Raw genomic sequence first — 23062 nt, 5'->3', positions numbered from 1 at the left:
ACTCCCTTCTTACCCAAACAGGTGGTAGAGCTACTGGGGCCTTGGAAGTTAAATGATTAAGCTGTGACCGTTTCCATACCAAGGCTGGGTTTTTGGTAGAAATGAGGTGGGACAGAAGACAGTTTGAACGCTTCCCTGGCCAATAACCAAGTGACTCCACCTTCTGTTTGATAGAAGTCTCCTGCTTATATGAGCAATCAGGCCTGCAGAGCACACTCACTGCATCCACTTCTGACTACAGAGATAGGACGGACATCTGCGCACTTTCACTCACACATAGTTTGGACATGCCTTCACTGGGATTAGAGATACTTGGAGTGACTCTGGCTGTCCTGGGATGGATCTCAGCCATTGTGTCTTGTGCCTTGCCCATGTGGAGAGTGTCGGCTTTCATTGGGGTGAACATCGTCACGGCCCAGACGACCTGGGAGGGCATCTGGATGAACTGCGTGGTCCAGAGCACAGGTCAGATGCAGTGTAAAATCCACGACTCCATGCTGGCTCTAAGTGCTGACCTTCAGGCTGCCCGCGCCCTCACCATCATCTCCATCGTGCTGGGAATTGTGGGACTCTTGGTGGCCATAATGGGGGCAAAATGCACCAACTGCGTGGACGAGGAGGCCGCTAAATCTCGGGTGATGATAGCTGCTGGGGTGGCCTTTGTCCTGGCTTCTCTGACTCAGCTGATCCCCGTGTCGTGGTCTGCCCACACTATCGTTATGGAGTTCTACAGTCCACTCACACCTGAGGCACAGAAAAGGGAGATAGGTGCAGCTCTGTACCTGGGCTGGGCTGCGGCTGCTTTTCTTCTAATCGGAGGGGGCATCCTCTGCTCAAGTTGTCCAAAGCAACCTGAGAAAAGGTACGGGCCTCCATCAAAGATGATGTACTCCCCAACGAGGTCAGTCGCGCCGAGTGGCTACGATAGGAGGGATTACGTCTGAAGTGACACCTGCTCTTTTCTCACATCGCCATGAAAATAACTGTGCAAAGAGAACTGGAGGGGAGAGGCATTATTATAAACTTCCACCCACCTGCTTTTTATTGAACTCCTTCTATGTATGACCTTTTGACCAAAGCCTACGTTAAATTTGTCTTTCTTTGGTTATTTTATTGTGTGCCACTTTGTCACTGTTGGAAGCACTGATGATAACAGCTGTATATGTCTGAGTGTGTTATAGGTGTGCCCTGCATTTTATACTTTATGAAACTAATTGGTGATCCAAAAAGACAAATCTGTATTTCTGCTTTCTTACTACATTGACTGTGTGTGTGTGTGTTTTTGTAAACAACTTTCATTTTTGACTAAAAAAGAAGTGTGTCACTGTACAGATGCAAAATGCAGATTTGTGTTGTGTTTTTTGAATCAGTTGATCTGGAATGTTTTGGTGTTTTATATGCTTTAATTACAACTCTTTGATTAAATCCCTTGTTTTCTAAACTGAGTTACTGTGATTATTTTGGCTTTTGACAATTGATTTTTCCAGATAAACTGTGCCGTTATCATTCAAGGGGGTGAAGCGGAAACATGTGGTATTTTAAAATGTGAGAAAAATGCACCTATAGACAACAATAGAGGATATTTTTTTCTTGTTTTGTTATAAGCAAATACTCATTTACAGACCTTTACATACAACAGACGGTCAATTTTACATTTGACTATATTTTTCTTTTTAAAATGACAGTAAGCTAACTAGAACAACATATTAAAAGCAGGTTTAGTAAGATGGATTTTCATGTCAGCAGGTGCAAAAAAAAAAAGGATCTCATTCACTCTGCATTCCCAGTCATTAGTCTGATAACTTGGAGTCTTAGTCACGGCACCTATTCACCTGACAGTCTCCCATATGTCTGTTGGCTCTATGATAACAAGAACCGCTACCTTGTCAGCTTCCCCACAGCAACAATGGACCCATTTCATTTCATTCAGGGGAGAAGACCTGGGGGTGGGGTTGTCAGCGCTGGGTTACAGAATGCTGGGGGTTGGGGGCATTCCTCAAGAGACAGTCCCAGACCCGCAGATATTCAAGGACGTTCTGCAGACAGACAGTCATTAAGACCCATCAGACATAACAGGTGAAGGCCTCAGAACTCAGACTTTAGGTAATTATCAGGCTTTAAGTGAAGGAGCCCCTCCTCTTGTAAAGTTTAAGAAAGTTTCATTATCTTTAACCCTATAAAACCTTTTCAGGACTAGACAGTGGCAGGCTGAAAGCAAGATTTGTTATACACCGAGGCACTTCGGAGACGAAAGCAATAATTAGGTTAGGAGGCTGTTACTGAGCAAACGAGGTCAGGCATTCTTCATTTATTAGCCGTTTAAAAAAAAAGCAACATTATCAGAGCCTGATTACGTCCTAATTATGTTGATGATGACATTTTTAGTTCACTATATATAGCATACTTCTCTGATAAACCATAAATGTCATGTACACTGTTTATAAAGAGGTGCTCCATTACCGACAACAAGGAGAAACTTCTTCTTGCACAACATCTGTACGTGATGTTTAATACTGCAATTTCTCATCATACAGAAAGCCCTAATCTACCATAGAGTTGCTTCTTTGGTTATAAAAACATGCTTGCATGCCCTTTCAGCTGTAAAAGGCCTCTTTGTGGCCAGGCCCATTGTGAAGCTGGCCATGTAAGCCGATAGCAGAGAGTCTTGAGAGTGTCCACGTCCTTCCTCCCCTTTTTGGTGATGTCAGCTTCGTCAAGGACTCCTCCCCTCCACCTGATCTGCCTTATAAAAAGGATACTGGTGAAGTTGAGGTAACAGATCATCACACACTCACAGATGCAAAGCCTGAAATTAACTTAATTACTTGTTGGGTCTCGGCTTGACTCGTCCCCTCTCCAGGTCGTTTTATTTTCTGTGATCTCCGCTCAGGTGTGCCATACATTCAGCAGGGGAAGAAGGAGGCTTTTCAGAATGTCTATAGGGCTGGAATTGATAGGCATTTCCCTGTGCATTTTGGGATGGATTATTGCCATTGTGGCGTGTGCCCTTCCTATGTGGAGGGTGACGGCCTTCATTGGCAGCAACATTGTGACAGCTCAGATCATCTGGGAGGGCCTGTGGATGACCTGCGTGGTCCAGAGCACGGGACAGATGCAGTGTAAGGTCTATGACTCCATGCTCGCCCTCTCCCAGGACCTCCAAGCAGCTCGCGCCCTCACCGTCATCTCCATCCTGCTAGCCATCCTAGCCGTGCTTATTGCCATCGCCGGGGCCAAGTGTACCAACTGCATCGACGACGAGGCGTCCAAGGCAAAGGTGATGATCATCTCTGGAGTCTTCTTCATTGTATCTGGTGTGATGCAGCTCATTCCAGTCTCCTGGTCTGCTAACACCATAATCAGGGACTTCTACAACCCCTTACTTACAGACGCTCAGCGGAGGGAGCTCGGGGCTGCTCTGTATATCGGCTGGGCAGCGGCTGCCCTCCTGGTCCTTGGTGGTGGACTGCTCTGCTGCTCCTGTCCACCACGCGAAACCAGATACAACGCTTCACGAATGGCTTATTCTGCCCCACGGTCTGCGGGTGGCCCAGGGTTAGAGAGGAAAGACTACGTATGAATGAGGGTCAACGCGGAAAAGACATTACTGAATCTCAAACCGGCTCTCCACTCCAAGTGCTGAGGAGACGAGCTAAAAGAAAGGAAGAAACTGCTCAAGGAAGGATGTGTTTGGTTTTGCCTTTAATATTAAATATCTCTGAATTAGTTTCTTTGTTTTTCAGAGACTTAAAAAGGCACGCAAGGGACTTTTATTGCATTTTTTTTTTGCATTTTATTGTCTGCATTTGATAGTGCTATGTGTTTTTTAAAGTCAACATGCTAAATGTTGTTGTCATTGTCAATCACATACTTTTTTATACAGTCCTAGCTTCTCCATGTTTACGGCTGAACATTTTGTTGTAATAAACCACCGTAATAATGCACTATCGTGTGGAAGAATTTGATGCGTCATATTCTACGACAGGTTTATCAACAGGACTATGTGTTGTAAATACTATTGAAAAATGATGATTAATCGTTTGTAACAGTCAAGACGGATGAACTGCATTCATTGCAGCTTCTAGTGCATAAGGGTGGGAACTGAAGTTGGTTGTAAAATTGGGGGTTGCAGAAGACTTTAAATGCTTCACAGCCTGAACTGAGGCAGCGTAAAAGCAACTCGGTGAATCTTCAGGTGAAGTCATCCTCGTGTATTACATCCAACTGAAGCATTTCACAAGTGTTCTTTTTTTTTTTTCTTTTTTTTTTTTAAATAAACATGACTGTTTTTAAGATGCTGTGTGTCTTTTCTTTCCTCAATTTAAAAAAAAAGTGTTTATTCCTAAGATTGTAAGCTCAAACTCCATTTAAGTCTTTAACAGCGTATCGACTCCTGCATGAGTCAGTAAACCAGTAACAAAAATGACAGGGTGTTCTATCCTCCGTAAGAGTAGCCTTGACATTCAATCCCGAGGGCTGTGTTACCTCCAACTGGCGACTTAGCCACACACGCTCTAAACAATTAGCCACAGGATCAGTTAACAGCCAGAGGTGAGAAGTGTGAGCATAAAAGAGTGGAGTCATTTCAGACACCTTGCATGATTTTTTTTTTTTCTCCTTTTCTTACGCGTTAGTCACTGCATGTTTGGCTGACACCCTGCACTTCTACCAGTGACCATACTCTGATTAAACTGCCACAGCACAGCATTTTCTCTGCCTGTGTCATTAAAGCCTAAAGTCTACTGGCAATTTCCTGGATGTGCGTAACTTCCCTACAATCTTCCGCTGCCTGGTTTTACACGTTATCTCAGTGATCTTTAATTAACAATGAGTTAGGATGAGAAGCAGCACATAGTTAGCTCGATACAAGTCCATTTAAAGGACCCGCCAGTCAGAATTTCCGCGAAAGACATGAGACATGCTGTCAAGTCTGGTTTCAAAAACACTTACAGACACACCTGATGATGGCCGAGGCTTGAAAAATTTATGAACATCTCACAGTAAATATGGGAAAGGTCCGTCGGTGTGAGATCGCGTTACTTTCCAACTGTTGTCCTTTACTGCCATATCAGTGTCGCCTCTGACAAAGGATGAGGAACTGCTTGACATATGGTCAGGATTACAGTAACTACAGATTAGTGCTCATTTAAATTCTGTTGTCTATTTCAGAATTACAAATTTGAGGGTTTGTTTGTTAATAGATGCAACTTTCCAGATCAAACTCACTCTTCATGTCATCACGCCTGAATACAAAAAGATTCCAAAATTTCCAGGAGGATGTTTCTAAGACGCTTGTAAACTTAAGAAATTTATTTTTGAGTCAGCTGATCAGGCGAACTGTCTAGAACTTCTAACAACAGAAGTATATGAAGGAAATCCCCTAAGCTCATCGTGATGGCAGAGAATGTTTACCCATGACTGTTTCCATTTCCTGTTTGCTGCTCCAGTGACTTTTCGAAGACCCTCAGGCATGTTTGCTCATTGTTAACTAATCATTGATCCTTACACCGGTGTACTTCGCAGCCATTCGAAGAAACCCAGAGTTCCTCTTTTCAAATGAAACACTTTGAAATGAAGTGTAAGTGAGAGCGAGAAAGCAGAATGTCATGTTTTGACATCTTAAGTTCAAAAAAAGTATAAATAAAACTCTAAAGCGAACCAAGTAAAACAAAGGTAACTGGGTTTATGATGAAACTGTATCCCATTAAATACTTAAACCTGATGACTGGGGAAAAAAAGAAAAGGGGGCTTTCTGTGAGCATTTCTCGTCAAGCTCCGCTGGCTCTGGCCAAACTCTGGTCACATGACCGATACTGGGGAATGTGAAGGGCAGAAAGGTTGGCTGGCACCTGAAGTCAGAAAGGGAAAACAACCCCCTCCCTCCCTGCAAACAACACAGGCTCACTGTGTCCTCTCAGTGGGAACGGAAACTCGCTGAGGTTCTTACCTGCAACGCTAAGAAATTTCAATCCAATCTAAACCACAACAAAACCCGGGAAGTAGTGATTTAACAAACGGAAATAGTCAAAGTTACACAAGTCTGATGAGGAACATCTTTCTTCCTGAAAAAAAGTTTACATCTGACAGAAATGGATTTTTAGGTCACAAACCTCCATGTGGAGCCCTGCCAGCTCAGAGGGCAAAGCAATCTGAAAAGTGAAGCAACCAATCAGAGAGCAGCCTCAGGTCACCTGCTGGCCGAAAGTAGAAAGAACTACAAAGACAGTGAATTATGCAGCACATTTGTAGTGCACATTTAAAACTATATGAGCCAAAGTGCTCTAGTAGAGACATAACACTGGTATGAAATGGATAAACCTGGTCTCAGGCACTGAATGTATTAGAAAGGTAAAGGAGACTACATATGAGAGTACTTGAAAAAATCCTTGACCTCCAGCCCCCTGTGACCCTAGTGAGGCTTAAGCGGTGTACAGATAATGGATGGATGGATGGATTTCTATCAAAACAATAAGTTCATACATGGGGATACACCCTTTTGATTCTTGGTCATGTTGCAGCTAACTTTGAAAGACTCCATGTCCTGATACAGTTCATTTTAGTTTAGATTAGTTCAGGTAATAATGATTTACAAAGCATAAGGACCTGCATTTAGTAAACAGACCTTGCAAAGAAACTGAAAGGAAAGCAGGAACTAAGGCTATGTGATTGTATTAACGGCGTGGGCCAACTTGTTTTCAAGATGTATCGCAATGCTCCGGCAAAGACGGGTAATGAGGAGACTGCAAGCAGCTACACCCAGATGATAACAGATCTGGATGGAAAAAAGGTTAATGAGGAAAGAGAAGCATTACACATGACAAGTAACACTGAATGCAGTCAGAATTTGTTTCCTTGTTTAGAAGAAAAGTTTGCCAGGCACTTTCAATTCAAGCTTCAATTTATCAGTTTTGGTTTTATTCGTGGTTTTTCTCCGGCTCCTTGTAAAACAAATTAGATATTATCTATACCACTGAAAACGAGGATTCTTCATAGTTTAACAGGAAAAAAAAAAAGTCCAGGACCACACAGCTGAACAGGGTCAAGGTGTAGACTCCAATAAATCTCTAAAAGGACCATAAGTAGAAGTTTGTTTTCACTAAACGCAATGGGGAAGCTGAGGGAGGATGGTTCTGCAGAAAGGTTCCTCCTGTGAGCCACAGGAGTCTCAGCCTATTAGCTCACTGGTGAAGCAGATATGAGCTGCTGATAAAGTTCCCAGTGAGGTGAAAAGAAGAAATCCCTCCCTTTACATTCCAGTGTGACTTCAAGCGAAGCAGAGATAAGGCCCGCCCGCTCGCTTCTCCTTTGAACAGGTTGATGTGAGATGAGGTGAATATATAAACATGACCACAAAACATTAGAAACTATCTTGATGGAAGAGCTGAGCAAGGCAATGAAAACTGTGAATATATCAGTGGAGCAAACATTAATCAGTAAATTAAAATAAAAACTTCCCAATCAGCTTTGAAAACCTCAGTCTTCCAATGTATAGGAGAAGTATATGATTAAAAACACATTTTTAAAATATTCTTCTGAATCCTAAAATAGTTGCAACAGAAAGAGGAAAGTACAACATAAATGTCATGTTATGGCAATATTAGAGAGTTTAGGCGTAAACAATCAGAGAAAAAGAATTCTTCCGCCCTCCAGTGGTCAAACTAAAAACATGTAAGATGCTTCATTTGCAGCAGCGTATCGGGGAAAGTTAATGTACCGGATGCTGCAGTTGCAGGATGATTCACTGTTAAATGCTTCTATTGATGTGTAACAACTAATGTAAACAACAACGAAACATGACAAACAAAGTTGGTCTTGATGATCTTAAATGAGAATTTAATCACCTTTTTTGGCCTCGGATCCAAGCAATTTCTTCTTCCTGCATCTACAATAATCTACTCTCAGGGGTGATAACCAGACTTTAATTGTGCACATTTCTGAAATTTTAATACGACAGTCAGCTTGGATCAATTTTATATAATTACTTTGGGAAAATATAATTTTCCCTCAGAGGGTGCTGATGTCTAATAGAATAAAACAGAGCTGGAAATTGCACCGTAGATTGTCTTCTTTGTAGTGAGAAAAGTATGAAGTTCACAGGATCCAATTGACACCTGACTTCATAGGGTTTCTTTGACAGCAGTAAGTGGATAAAATAAATTTAGATTCAACTAATTTTTTGTCTTTCACTAGCTCAATTTTAGTTTTTAATTCCATGATTTTCTTATTTGGTTTCATTTATTTAGACTCAGAACATAAATGTATGTTTTCAAGTAGCAGCCACTTGTGCAGTCGTCCTCAAATGTATTCATCCCCTTTCATTAAAGAAAAGGCAAAATTCACAATAGTCACTCAAATAACTAGAAAGTGAAAAAAGTAATAATAAATAAAAATTTGCTAAATTATAATTTAGTGAAATAAGATGTTGCTTTTGAGTTGTGGCTGAAAAGAATAATTGAAAAAAAAAAAAAACTATCCTGGACAAGTTACAGCACTTTGCTGATGAGCAGTGGGTCAGAATCAAAATACCTGTCAACAGGTGCATAAGTCTGACTGAGAGTTACAGAAAACACTTGATTGCAGTGATTGGCTCAAAGGGCTGTTCAAGTAAATACTAGTTTACGGGTCCCATCATGCTTGTTTGCTTGTTTATATATATATATATATATATATATATATATATTCTGTTGAACCACAATTCAGAAGCAATGTCAAAACTTTTGTTAATTTTTTATTTATTATTACTTATTTCAGAGACAGCATTTTTTTTTCTTTCTTTAATGGGAGGGTATGAAAACATTTGAGGATGACTGTATATAACAAAACCAAAAACTCTACTGTCAGTATATTAAATAACGAAATCTTTATTGCACAAAAAAAAATCTTTCCTCTTTATGTAAACATCGCCAAGTTTTACACAGGTTAAAAATACCAGCATGGATACTGTAGATAACAGTTTAGTCTTTGTAACTAGTTATGTAAAACTTTGGCAAAATCCATTTCAATTCGTCACACGGATAATAATCCCCAAACAATAATCACAGTGAGATTAGTAGGATTTTTTAAAGGTCATATTGATTCCTGTTGTTTCGGGCTTCATGTACACATGAGACGAAGAGCCTCCACGGTGATGTAAAACACATATTAAAATTACTGATATATCCTGAACATTGTTATGCAAATTGCTTTACTCGGAGAAGACAAAGCTTGCCAAGAATTTTTAATTCCATTTTATTTTTTATCTGGGACTAGACACATTTGCATCACCTACATATGGCATATGGTTTATGAAAATTTAAAATGGGAACGCCTTTAAAATCGGTCATTAGAGGAATAAACTCCTCATTGGCTGCATATTTCTGTGTGTGAATATTTGGTTTGGTGACAATAAAGACACTGTATAATGTGTCACATATAAAGGGACCTGTCTTGTGATTGGACATGATAAAGAATGATCCAAAATTACAAAACTAATGCATCTTGTAAAGAAAACAGTCATGTCTTTTCAGCAGTAATCAGCTGATCATCATGGATGAACACTGCAAAGTTCAAAGTCCCATCGAACAAGTCATCATTTTTCAATATGACAGCATAGAAGACAAAAAAACTCAGCTTTTCAACACTGACAGGACTAAAGATCAACATTTGCTCAATGACAAAAGCTTTTTTTTCAGTACAATACTAATAACACACCATGTTACATGACACTACTTCAATAAAATGTACAATTTCATAATTTTACTAAGGAGATACATGAATGATTTTATCAAGAACTTTATGCACTTGTCAAATATCTTTTTTATATATTTTTTTTATATCATGAGCTAGAACTTAGATAAAACTTTATTGATCAGTACGGTAGGTTAGGGTAACCCTAACCCTAACCCTGTACCTCAGGGAAATTATCATTGTCATGGGGAATTTTGTTTTATATTATCTTAAAACTAGTTTAACTGATGGGCTGCAAGGTGACGCAGTTGGTAGCACTGTTGCCTCGCAGCAAGAAGACAGTCGCCGGTTCGCGTCCCGGTGGGGGGCTCTTTCTGCACAGAGTTTGCATGTTCTCTCCAGGTTCCTCCCACAAGGTCCAAAAACATGTTGAGGTTAAGTGGTGATTCTAAATTGTCTGTAGGTGTGAATGTGAGTGTGCTCTAAGTGTAGCCCTGTGATAGACTGGTGACCTGAGTCAGCTGGGATAGACTCCAGCCCCCCTGCCACCCTGAGGATTAAGCGGTGTATAGATAATATTAGTGAATGCATAAGTTGTTGAACAGAGCAGTAAACTGTTGTATGATACCTGCCAAAGATGACAAGACGTGTACTATGTTCAAACAGTAAAGCATGTTTGAGATTTTAACAGCAGCCTTCAGTGATGAAGCGAGGGGGAGAGAGAGAGCGAGAGAGAGAGAGAGAGCTCAGTGATGACAGAGAAGTCATGACTGCGCTCGGTGGACGTCAGACACATGAGCCTTGCTGTAAATCATCTGCTGTATTCTTAAATGATCGCATTATATAATTGCCACTGCGGGACTACAGCACTGATAACTGATAGGGGGACTTGCTTCATTTCTCTTCTGCACAGCGGAAATTAGGCTTCAGACAAGAAAGGAGAATTTCTCAGAGGTGCGTACGTTTCCTCTTCTTCTACTTCTTCTTCTTCTTCACCACATTCTTATGATACCACCTTTGATTTGTGTTTTGTTTATTGCTCGGTAAGCCTTTTCTTTCTGAATAACACTTAGAAATGCTTCACTCTAATTGTTTATTGCAGCGTGATAACATGGGTTGCTGTCGGTGGGGGTTATGTAAGCCTGCAGTCTATGGAAGTGATGTAAAAAGACTTAAACAAACCCACACAAAACCTTTAAATGTTTTCACAGCTTTTACACGGACAGCAATATAGCTCTAAAAGCTTATGCTGACGTTAAGGCACATCGTCTGTCCAGAACTTGTGAAAAATGGGACTAAAGGTGAGACAGCAAGGAAGATCAAAATGATGTGTTTTGTTCAATCATTTGTAAAGTTCACTGTGAGTATGATGCACGCGTGTAAATAGTCTCGGGCTTAGCTGTACATGTGGAATGACTGTTTTAAAACATTGCTTATCTTTAAATTCGAGTGCTTTGGCTGCACTATAAATAATTGGACCAGTAGTCTGACACCCTGTTTGGAAATAAAAGAAGTGATGGGACAAGTAACCATGACCTGGGAAGAAAAAGGATATTAATTCAATTGTTAGTTAAATAACACATTCCTAACATTTTTTTAAGCCTTGAAATCACCAAAAAATAATCAAACATGATTACGGTTCTGTATGGTATCGGAAGTTTAAATAGTAATAATTAACTAAAATTATTGTTAGAAACTATTTTCTTTTCAGCTCAGAGTTTTTCCTATTACTTACTAAAGGTGTGTCCCATGTGGAAAAATGAAATAAAATAAAGCTGCTGAATGAAAGTAAACCACAGTCATGACAGAACAGGTGCTAATTACTGGGTTGGTTGGCTGAGGTATTACACGCTGCCCTGCATTGTTAGAAACACATGCATGTGTTTCTAACAATGCAAAGAGAGAAACAGAAAGCCTGCTAGTGTTGTTACATAAACAGAGACCTGCTGGTGCAGCATTATCTCACTGGGCTGTGTGTGTGTGTGTGTGTGTGACTGATTGTATATATATTTATAGGCTTCATTAGGTGGCACAGTCGGACCCAGCTGTGCTTTCAGCGGGACGAACCGCCACAGCTTCAGCAGGAAAAGAGAGTTACAAGATACTAAACAGAAACCTGTGTCAAGTCTAAAACACTCTCTGCTTTTTTTTATTTGCGTGTTCATGCCAACACACCTGAGACAAAATACTCTACCTATCATGATTCAATGATCATCAACAGATCAGTGAAAATTTTGATCATGAAGATGTTTATACCTCCGTAGCAGAGGTTACAGTTTTAAGACATCTGAATGTTTTTGATGAATGACTTAATTGAACAATGAGCCAAGAGAACTTAGAGCTTAGGATAAATCACACAAAATAATACGTCCATCCATCCATCATCTATTCGCCGCTTAATCCTCACTAGGGTCGTGGGGGGCTGGAGTCTATCCCAGCTGACTCAGGGTGAAGGCAGGGGACACCTGGACAGGTCACCAGTCTATCACAGGGCTACACTGAGAGACAGACAACCAAGCACACTCACATTCACACCTACGGACAATTTAGAATCACCAATTAACCTCAACATGTTTTTGGACTGTGGGAGGAAGCCGGAGAACCCAGAGAGAACCCACGCTGCACGGGGAGAACATGGAGACTCCACACAGAAAGATCCCAGGTGTCCTCACCTGGATGCAAACCGGCGACCTTGTAGCTGCGAAGCAACGATGCTAACCACTGAGCCACCTTACAGCCCCAAAATAACACAGTGGTTGAAAAATAACAATAATAATCTAATATCTAAGCCTATAAGATTCCTATTCTGCTGCGAAATTTCAACGCTAATTTGTTGATTAATTGTCTATAATTGGTCTCAGAGTGGTTCAATCAAGCAGCATGCATGAAGTGCAAAGCTTGAATTTTTAATTGTAGTTTTATATTCTGTGTTCCTCGCACACTGCTTCTGCACACAAGATTCTTGGTTTCAGGTCAAATAGTAAGTTGATTTTTTGAAATATTTACTATATATTTACTGTTTTCTGTATTTCTAGGCAGTATGGTGCAGAGTGAAAGGGCATCACTGAATGATCTGGAACTTATCCTACCTTTTCCCACACTTGATCTCTGTTGACTGCACGACGGCCTCTCGCTGACCCTCCGGAGCTCTGTGATGACCTCTCAGCGGCCACCTTAGTACACCTCAGAGTGATGAAGGCCTCTCACACGCTCCTCATCCTCTTCCTCCTCTGCAGGAGTTTGGTATGTTGGAAGGATATTTTCCTATTAAAACAGCACCAATAAGCAAATGATTTTTTTGTTTCTTGTGCACCATGTTTGATAGAAGTGTCACCATTTTCTGCCTCTTAAATTTCCCAGAATTGTCTCGACAGAGTAAATACTGAGATGCTGGTTTATTAGACACACCTGGCTAAATGTAATACACTCTAGTGCTAAAGCTGCGCCGTAAAGTACCTCAGAATTAGAATTGTCTTTGCAGTATGCAGACCATGGTATATACACAGCCTGTCTCTTTCACCTGCTGTCTTCTTTTCAGGCCAAGCAGTGAATTACCACTAACTCATACAGATGTACATATTTATCTGACAGTGACAATACAAAAAAATTATGATAGAGATGGGCTAACAGACATATAGATAGAATAAGGAAGCAAAGGTTTGTCAAAATACAATCAAAGAGCAGTTTTCTTCAGAAAGAGTGTTACAGATGTTAACCTAAAGTATGTTTGTGTTCTTGTATGGCCAACTTTTCGAGGATCAGTTTGAGTTTTAGACATATTGTGAGAGTGGAGATATTTTGGCTGATTTCCTTACACACTTTCAAATAGTGAACTGTTTGTGAGTTAAGATTTGGCGTTGAGTTAGGATCAGAATTTAGTTTAGACAGCTGGAGTTAGGCATTTAAATGTGATAGTTAAGGGTAGAGTGAGGGTTTAAGGAATGAATAATTAAGGCAGTTTGTCCTTGCTGTGTGTTTTTAGACTGTGTCAGGAAAGACAACGGAGGAAATGCTGGAGGACTGGAACCGCTACAGAAATGAATGTCAGCTCAAGATGAGAGCAGAACCGAGGCCCAAAGGTAACAGACACCAACTCAAAATGACCACATTACTGCTAAAACAAACACAGTAAATAGATACACATACAGTGCACAAGATATAAATATGAAATGGCTGAATATAGTCATTAAAAAAATGAAATAAAATCAGTAACCACAGCTGGAATTCTTTCTTATAGAAACATATAATCACCCTGACCAACACGATTCTTTTAAACCTCTACCTTCCCCTTTCCCCAGGAGTGTTTTGCAGTCGAATGTTTGACAGCTACGCTTGCTGGTCAGATGGACAGCCCAACTCCACAGTTAAGGTGCCCTGCCCCTGGTATCTGCCGTGGTACGACAGAGGTAGGAATGCACACACACACACCTGCACCTGCACAAACTTAAGTCTCACTCAGGTGTGCATTGTTGTGTTTGATCACAGGTGTGTGTTTCAGGCTCTCTTGTGTGTTTATGTAGTGCACAGTGGCTTTGTGTTGCGGGAGTGCGGCCCTGACGGTCAGTGGGCCACCAGCAACTCCAGTCGCACCTGGAGGGACCACTCTGAGTGCGATGCTGAAAACCACCAACAGGAGGCTCAAGTAAGTCAAATCTATCATCCATCCATCATCTATACACCGCTTAATCCTCACGAGGGTCGCGGGGGGCTTGAGTCTATCCCAGCTGACTTAGGTCACCAGTCTATCACAGGGCTACACTTAGAGACAGACAACCAAGCACACTCATTCACACACCAATTAACCTCAACATGTTTCTGGACTGTGTGGGAGGAAGCCGGAGAACCCGGAGAGAACCCACGCTGCACGGGGAGAACAAACTCCACGCAGAAAGATCCCGGTGGCCCCACCGGGACGCGAACCGGCGACCTTCTTGCTGCGAGGCTAACCACCTGCGCCACCTTTGCAGCCCTCAAATCTATCAGTGGTGTGAAAACATTAGATAGAAAAAATGAGGCCAAAGTGGAAGTTGTTTGAAATTTATGACAAAAAGAAAAGACACGAATGAGTTCTTTAAGTTTGTCTTTACAGTCTGGAAATGGTTTTGATGTATTTCTTCTTTTAATGTTAAAGAGACTTTGGTTCAACTTGTAAAGGAGAGTGTCAAGCTTTTAAAATAGTCTGCACAATCAACTTCACATTTCTATCAGACAATATATGGAGATGTAGTAACAGGAGTAAAAAAAAACACACTGCTGAGGTTAAATCAAACTCAGTGTTTAGTGGATTTTAAGTCTACAGCATTGACTTGTTTTTTAATGTGTTCGTGTTTTTATTGCGTGATGTCCAGGAGAAGCGGATGGTGACTCTAGCCTACTTCAAAGTCATGTACACAGTGGGTTACTGTGCTAGTCTGGCCAGTCTCTCTCTGGCTCTGATTATTCTGCTATTCTTCAGGTAAGCAATCTTCGATCTGCTTTCATATTTCCTCGTCTTGTTATCTCATTATTTTAGGACACAGTCGTCTCCTTGTCTCTATTTCAGTCTGTTTATTTCCTGGAGAAAACATTTGTGACCTCTTCCACCGCTTTGGTCAGACCTCCGATGCTGTTCAAAGAGCTCAAGGAACAGCAACAACTCGTGGTTTTCCAAACTGTTTGTTATGTCAAATGAAATGATAAAGTGTAAAACATCAAATTCAGAAGCACTACCTGTGAAACACAGTTGACACTTAAAATCAGCTGTTTAGGTGTAGCATGTAAAGCAGACTGACTGACTGTGAAACATTAATCTGATGTGTTTAATATACCCCTGCAGTAAGCTGCGCTGCACCAGAAACTACATCCACACCAACTTGTTTGCATCGTTCATTCTGCGAGCTGCCTCCATCCTGACCAGAGACACACTCCTGAGCAGAAACCCTCCTGAGTTCGGAGACAACAGGGACGTCTATGAAGTACTGAGTAACCAGGTTAGGACCCACACAGAAGTCTCAGAGAGAGAGAAAAAATAGAAAACAGGGATTGTACATATTTTAAGTCCACAGCATTAACATACAAGCTGGGGACAGAATGTTACAATGGATTTCAAAGTGTTCAAAATATGTTGTCCATCCCATTAACATACATGAAAGGGGCAGAATATTAGAATGTAATGCAGTCCAGTACACCAGCACCCACGATGACCACAAAAATAAACGAGCAGCAAAATGATCAGCATTTAACAAACAACAATATAAACTGAAAATGAAGACGCTTTGCAAAAAATAGAATTCATGGCAGAGCTGTTTGTTTGGGTCACATTAGAGTTCACAGGGTCCAGTCAGTGTATTTTGCATCAAACAGCAATCTTTGCCGTCATCCTGACCATAAATTGCATCATTTATACAAGTCAGCTGATCTAAATCTGGTAATAATAAGTAGTAATAAATAACATGTACAACATTGTCCCATGGTAATTATTACAACTCACTCAGATAGAAAATTGATTTTACGGTTAAGGCCGAAACTGTAAACTTAGTCAAGTCAGACAAAAAATGAGGAGCTGACTTGACTGCTGCTTCAATTGAGACTTGACTTAAAAAAAGATTTGAGTTTTCGACTAAATAAATAAGGTAGATTAAATTATTGTTGTTTTTTTGTTTAAATTATTAAGATTTGTAATCTGCTCATGCACACTTGGCTGTAACCGACCTCAAAAGTCAAATGTTCAGAGCATCTACATTTCACTTCTTCACAAGTGTTTATGTCTTCCTACAAACACACACTTACATACATTAGACGGTGTCCGGCTGCCGAGTGGCTCAGGTGCTGATGCAGTACTGTGTGGGGACCAACTACTTCTGGCTGCTGGTGGAGGGCCTGTATCTGCACAACCTGCTGGTGCTGGTGTCGTTCTCCGAAAACCGTTACTTCTGTGGATACCTCCTCTTCGGCTGGGGTACACACAACACAGCATACACAAATAATCGCACACAGCACAGCTGAAGAGAAATGCTAAGCTCTGAATTACTAAACAGGTTTTACATTGATTACATTTCTGCTGAACCTTCGACACTTACTTACATATTTCTGTTGGTGTCAGGTACCCCAGTGCTATTTGTCGTTCCTTGGATTATTGTACGTTACCTGTTTGACAACACAAGGTGATTTTTTTTATTTTTGTGTTAATAGCATGCAACAGTATTTTTTTTTTTCTTTACCTTTTTGCTTGGCCCGGTTTCTTCCGGCCGTTGTTCTTCAATTTTTTTCTTCCCTTTCCTTTAAGGAAAGGGCTAATTTCCCATTGTTGGTTCAAATTTTTGGAATTTGAAAAAGTTATTATTAATTAAAATTTTTTTAATTTATATTTTGTTGAATTAGGCTTTTGTTTTTGATTTTTGTTTGAAAGGAATAATTTTTAAAAACAAACAAAACTGTCCCAGACATATTAGAGCACTTTGCTGATGAGCAGTGGTCCAAAATCCAAACACCTGTCAACAGGTGCAGAAGTCTGACTGAGAGTTACAGAAAACACCTGATGATGGCAGTGATTGGCTCAAAGGGTTGTTCAACTAAATATTAGTTTATGGGTCCCATCATGCTTGTTTGCTTGTGTTTTTATATATATATATATATATTTCTGTTGAACCACAACTCAAAAAAAATGTCATGATTTTCAAATATTTTTTTTTTATTTATTATTACTTTTGGTAATTTCAACTTATGTCAGTGACAGCCGTTTTTTTTCTTTTTTAATGGGAGGGTATGAATACATTTGAGGACGACTGTATGTGCACAGTGTGCTTAAATATAAAAAGCAATGTATAAATCATAGGAATACACAATTTTAGAATGGAACAACTGAAAAAATAAACTTTGCTTCGTGTTTTATTCCTAGCTGCTGGGAGATAAATGCAAATCTGGCGCATTGGTGGATCATTCACATCCCCATCCAGCTCACCATTATGGTAACACACACACACACACACAGAGACATAAAATAAAACTCTAGTCTAGACATGAACACAGGTTGTAAAAGTGAACAATAACGTGGTGCAGATACCACACAGGACGTGACCTGTAGCCTTCCTTGTCTCATTCAAATCGCTCAAGTGAACATGTCCATGCTGTAAACATAAGACATTTCTGCAGTCTTGTTTGACTTTTAGAAGTCAGTGATTGAAATTCACAGTAGCTGCCAGCTTGGATTGTGAAGTACACTGATTTGAAAACTGTGTATGAAACTGTGTTTTTAACAACATCCTCTCATCTGTTAATGCGTCTGCCATTTCATCTCTTCAGGTGAACTTCTTTTTCTTCATCCGTATCATCCACATCCTTGTATCCAAACTGAAAGCCCATCAGATGAGATATACAGACTACAAATTCAGGTACGCAGATATGTCAGAATATTTCTTTCATGCGTTTTAATAAAGCATTGCCACAAAGCCAAAAGCAAATTGGGTGAAAAGCGGCCCAAAGAAAAGCTCACCGATAAATGCTGTGGCAAGAACAAGGCTCGATTGCATGTCCAAGAGAATCACGGTGGCAGCGGCAGCAAGATAAAAGCATTAACTCTGATTAGTAGGTGTATATGAAGAACTAATCTAGAAACAGCAATTTCTTACTTTCTTTCTGCATTACAGACAAATGTAATGTGATCACAGTGTTGTGTTACTTTAATGCTTTATCTCCAATATTGACTATATCCCCCCACTCCTGGTAAGTGGCATTTGCAGTGCGTGGGACAGTAATTAGACAAACGGAGTTACGTTAATGGTCTGTTGAGAGTCGTGAACATATGCACACTGTGTAGGCAGCAGTGTGGGAAACCTTCCTACTGAAGCATTAAAGGATCAGAGCAGAAGCAACATCAGTGGAGGTGACAGAAGCCAGGCACTTTGATATGTTGAGATAATTATCTAGTTTTTGACTGAAAGTTGGACAAAGAGTTGGCTTACATGGCTTTCAGATGACCTGTGTGGGGATATGAAGATCGGTGCCAGACAAAATTCTGAGATTGAATATTTCATTCAGCTTTACTTGACTGTACTGTCACAAAACAGGCATTCTCAATGCATGCAATTCAACAGAACCAAAACAAACAGAGACAGCACCTTGATGAGGACCCAGTAGACCTAAAGTCTTTCTGAAACTCAAACAGGAGAAGGACGGGAAACATCAGAAACATGGCTGTTGTATGACCTGACGTAACCTTGACCAGCATCCCACACACAAACTGATAGCTATCTAGTATAAATACAAGCATAATTTCCATCAAGCAGGGCTACCTTCTTATCTCCCATGATGCTCTGCTGGAGGCAGGTAAAGCACTCTTCCAATTTATTCCTGGTAAGAGCCTGGGCAGCAGGATTAAGGTAGGGAGCCTGTCATTCAACTGGAAAGCAGATGTTCAACAAACAAAGCAACATATTTGTCCTGCTGATGTGTCTTTGAGCAAGACACTGCAGCTAATGTTCCCTCACCTCAGCATGTGTTTCTCCCCAGGCTGGCCAAATCCACCCTGACCCTGATTCCTCTGCTGGGGATCCATGAAGTTGTGTTTGCAGTGTTGACAGAGGAGCACACAGAGGGAGTCCTTCACGACATCAACCTCTTCTTCCAGCTATTCTTCAACTCTTTCCAGGTGCAGTCAGGATTCTGTACATGTCCCCGAGTTTAAAATATCTGTACTCAGAGGACTTGCTCTGTGTAAAGGCCACATGACCTAACATATTTTAATGATATTTGTACATTTGAATCATCATTAAGCACTATTTCCCTCCTTCACAGGGTTTATTTGTAGCCATCCTCTATTGCTTTGTCAACAAGGAGGTATGTGGAATGTCAGATTACTTGTAATACTTGGCTGGGGGAAAATTAAATCTGCCTGTATAATGTGAGGGTGAAGACTCAGTAAGATTAGTGCTGGTAATAGTAGCAGTGGTCAGGGTTAGGTAACATTTCCTGGAAATAAATGTAAGTTAATGTCCACCTGCAATGATGGAAGCACGACTTTGTGTGCGCAGTAGGTGAAGTAATCCCAAACTAAATACATACATGCATGCACTGTGCACCCGGATAGCAGAGGCTTGACATAAGATAATCCCCACAATGATGACATTTGCAGTGTTACAGCTGCAAAAGTGATAAATCCGAATCCGAATCTCGTGACTGTCATTATACAAAGAAAAAAAAAAACGAAGGGACAGGAGTATTATTCCAGGAAAGAAAAATAAACAACACATTGTTCTGTATGTAGAAATTCCAGGTATTGCACTGGTTCCCAAGAATGTGGAAAACAATATAAAACAAGGAAAAACACTGATATTGCACAGATTCTTGCAAAAGAAGAAAATACTGTAGAAAAATAAAACATCATAAAATGTCTACAAAAAACAAATTTAATTGCACTTTATAATTAGGCCTGCCATGGGCACACAGTTAAAATTTGGGAAATGCAAAGATTTTCTGCTTAACCTTAACCAAGTGTAGATATTAGAGAAATGACACTGAGACCTAATAGGCATTAAAAAATGTGTTTTCTGCTGTGAAACTATTTCTCTGTCTTCAGCAGAGGACATTTTGCCTTCAAGCTTGTCCTTTGTAAATTTTGACATTTTGTGTTTGGTCCTCCACCTGCAATGATAAACGTTATGATGTTCATATTTACTACGGATACTCTTGGTGTTGTTAAAACTTTTTGTTTTATTTCTCATTTATCCACTGTTGCTAAATGTGCCTATCATTATGACCCTATTTCTCTCTTGGTTCACTGCCTGTTGCTCATCCTTTGCTTGGAGGTGCAAGCAGAGATAAAGAGGACATGGCAGAGGTGGAAGCTGGGGCTGACTAACCTGGATGACCTGAGGAACACTGGCAGCAACACAGCACAGGTGGGTGCCAATCCTGCAGCCTGTCCCAAAAAAAAGCATTAAATTTCATTAAAAAAATTTTATTTTACTGTTTTTCTTGCTGTAATTATCTGCATCCAAGAGAAATACACAAATATTTCTTTTGATGAACGCCTGTAGAACAGACAGACATACATTTGGAAACTGTGATTGTAATATAAACATATGTTTATGATGAAAAGAAATAACATTATGTACAAATTGTTGGTGCCATCATGCCTTCAAACAGTCAGTCTCACCATCTGTCTCCTCACCAGCCACCTGTCCATTGCCAAGAGGTCAGCAACATCTCTGCTGTGCCTCACACTCCTGCTCCTCCTCACCCTCAGCTTCCTGTTCCTCACCCCTACATCCACCAACAAGGCCAGATGGGAAACAGACCACTAGGGAACCATTGCTACGTCCCTGTTCATTGACAGGATGGAGAAGAGAATGAGGAGAAACCTTTTGGGAGTTGCTAAAAATGTAGCATGCCCCAAAAAACAAACGACTTACGGACACTCTTGAGCTGTTGACTAACGAAAAGCAGACATAGGACGAATGTTTTTTAAGAAATGGATGCATGGATGCAAGTTTTTTTTTCCATGTCAGAAGTTGTTCCACTTGCTTTGTGTAAAGCACCAGTTTCCCTGGTGGCAAAAAGCCCCAGAGCATGATACTGCCACCACCATGCTTGATGGTAGGTTTGGTGTTGTTGGGGTTAAGGGCTTCACAATTACATCTCATTACAAAATAAATTGAACTCAAGCCGTGAGTGAAAATAAGAGTAAAAAGAACAAGCAGACCAACATAGAAAAAATGGATCAAGAACAACGTTAAATGTGCAAGAACAGAAAAAACAACCAGTGAAGAGAAGGCCTCATTATAAAAGGTGTTTTAAAAGGAGACAATGTCAGTCTTAAATCCAACAGGAACGATCTCCACCATTTAGAAACGCAAAAAATAATCAGCTCACATCATACGAAAAGTTACGCAGAGACAAACAAACAGCCGGCGGATCTGGACTTGGGTATCAGGTATTTCACTGACCTTTCTGTAGTAAAATAAAGCAACGGAGTGGCTCCCAAGCATTTCCTTGTTTAGCCGACTCTGATGCCTTTGTCAAAGGGAAAAGAACACAGATAATTTTCATCTGTGGATTTTAACTCAATTTGAACTCAAAGGCCCATATCCTGCAGCACAAATAAACAGATGACAGGAATCGTTCTCTCTAATTGTATTTCCACGGAGGAAACAACATGATGTTATTTCTTCTTCTATCTCTGAAATAGTTTTGTGTTAACGTGCTAATCATGTTTAACTGAACAATTTACTGATGTTACCGTAAAGTGGATAAAGTCACCGTGGCATCCTCTTCATGAAGAAAGACAAATTTTCAGTCAGCTAAAGTTTCCTCACATCTTCGGTTAGTCCAACTCTGTCCACTCCCTGCAGAGAATTTTATCTAATTCCTGTTGCATAAACTGCTTGAGCTTTCAAGCAATGTTGTTTCTTAAATACCCATTTAGTGCAGCCATGTGCAACGAATCCATTCAAAACATAAAGTAGTCTGACCTGAATTGCTTGAAGTATATTAAATCCCTGTTTCAATTGCGAAATGCAGTGCACGTGCAATACAGGACTGGTTGCTCAGTAAACAGAATTGTAAGGCAAGGCAGGGTGTAGTAGGTCTTAAGTGTTAAGTCTCCTCCATCAGATTTTGTTTTTTCAGACACACTCAAGACTCTTTCCCCACTAGGATCGACTTTGCAACAGCACAATGTTCAAGTCAGGATGCCTTTTTGCTGATACATCCCTTTAAAAGTGTAAAATATTCTCTTTAAAAATAATCCACATGTAATATAAAGCTGCCTCTACTGCCCTCTACTGGAGAGATAAAGAAAGCACATTCCATGATGAGAAAGGCATCCACTGTGTGAAGTCAAGCAGCAGGTCGACTGAATAACACGGGTCATTTTGTTGAGTAAAGTCCAGAATGTCCTCAAATATTAAAAATGTACACAAGTAGAATATCGTGTTAGAGGTGTAATTCAGCAAAGCTATGGGATCGGTTCTGTATTAGGTCTGGGATCATTTAAAAACCAGTTTTATAAAAGAATTAATATGAATTTGAGTTTGGTGGTGACTCTGCTAATGTGCTGCTCTGGAATAATCTAAGTGTGGCGGCACTTGGAGCCAGAGCAGGTGCAAACTCACCTGACGGCTCAGCGACTCCCGACAACGCCACCTTGGGAATTTCACCCAAGGATTCGTTCTACCTCTGTCGCTACTTCAGAGGCACACAGGTTCAGTACACAACGAGGCAAGAGACGTGGTTCCGCGATAAGGCAATAATGGATCTTTATTACAATAAAATTCACTAAAAGCAACTGTATTATTAAAAAGGGGAAAGGAGTGAACTGTTCAGAGCGGGCTTACCACCAGGGAGTGTCGACGGGGAAGGAGTGGGTCCCAGGGGACGGTCACCAGGTGAATGCACACAACCACACACACACGTGAGGGAT

At 40.6% G+C, this 23062-nt stretch overlaps 3 protein-coding genes across 3 annotated transcripts; all 3 read left to right on the top strand.

Annotated features, from left to right (window-relative positions):
• Positions 1-260: 260 nt before the first annotated feature.
• LOC103373153 (claudin-3-like) lies at positions 261-1441 on the top strand. Its single transcript, XM_008302973.1, has one exon. It carries the CDS (start codon positions 288-290, stop codon positions 942-944), a length of 657 nt encoding a protein of 218 aa, XP_008301195.1. The 5' UTR covers positions 261-287; the 3' UTR covers positions 945-1441.
• A 1387-nt stretch (positions 1442-2828) lies between these two features.
• On the top strand, positions 2829-3580 carry LOC103373154 (claudin-3-like). The gene has a single exon (XM_008302974.1). The coding sequence runs from the start codon at positions 2933-2935 to the stop codon at positions 3578-3580; it is 648 nt and encodes a 215-aa protein (XP_008301196.1). The 5' UTR covers positions 2829-2932.
• Positions 3581-12858: 9278 nt separating this feature from the next.
• On the top strand, positions 12859-20974 carry gipr (gastric inhibitory polypeptide receptor). The gene is made up of 14 exons (XM_008302983.1): positions 12859-12909; positions 13649-13745; positions 13965-14072; positions 14187-14308; positions 15015-15121; positions 15482-15635; positions 16444-16603; positions 16748-16808; positions 17543-17612; positions 17947-18035; positions 19153-19291; positions 19438-19479; positions 20448-20540; positions 20816-20974. Exons 1-14 carry the CDS (start codon positions 12859-12861, stop codon positions 20972-20974), a joined length of 1452 nt encoding a protein of 483 aa, XP_008301205.1.
• Positions 20975-23062: the final 2088 nt, after the last annotated feature.

Source organism: Stegastes partitus, unplaced genomic scaffold (genome assembly GCF_000690725.1).
Source record: "Stegastes partitus isolate 25-593 unplaced genomic scaffold, Stegastes_partitus-1.0.2 Scaffold1916, whole genome shotgun sequence".
Lineage (NCBI taxonomy): Eukaryota > Metazoa > Chordata > Actinopteri > Pomacentridae > Stegastes > Stegastes partitus.
This window is presented reverse-complemented; position numbering and strand designations above follow the sequence as displayed.

Excerpts from the sequence above, each read along its gene's own strand:
- LOC103373153 (XM_008302973.1), top strand. The coding sequence starts at position 288 with ATGCCTTCACTGGGATTAGAGATACTTGGAGTGACTCTGGCTGTCCTG.
- LOC103373154 (XM_008302974.1), top strand. The coding sequence starts at position 2,933 with ATGTCTATAGGGCTGGAATTGATAGGCATTTCCCTGTGCATTTTGGGA.
- gipr (XM_008302983.1), top strand. The coding sequence starts at position 12,859 with ATGAAGGCCTCTCACACGCTCCTCATCCTCTTCCTCCTCTGCAGGAGT. Across the intron at positions 16,809-17,542 it reads TACCTGTTTGACAACACAAG|CTGCTGGGAGATAAATGCAA; the intron begins GTGATTTTTTTT and ends TTTTATTCCTAG. Across the intron at positions 19,292-19,437 it reads TATTCTTCAACTCTTTCCAG|GGTTTATTTGTAGCCATCCT; the intron begins GTGCAGTCAGGA and ends CCTCCTTCACAG.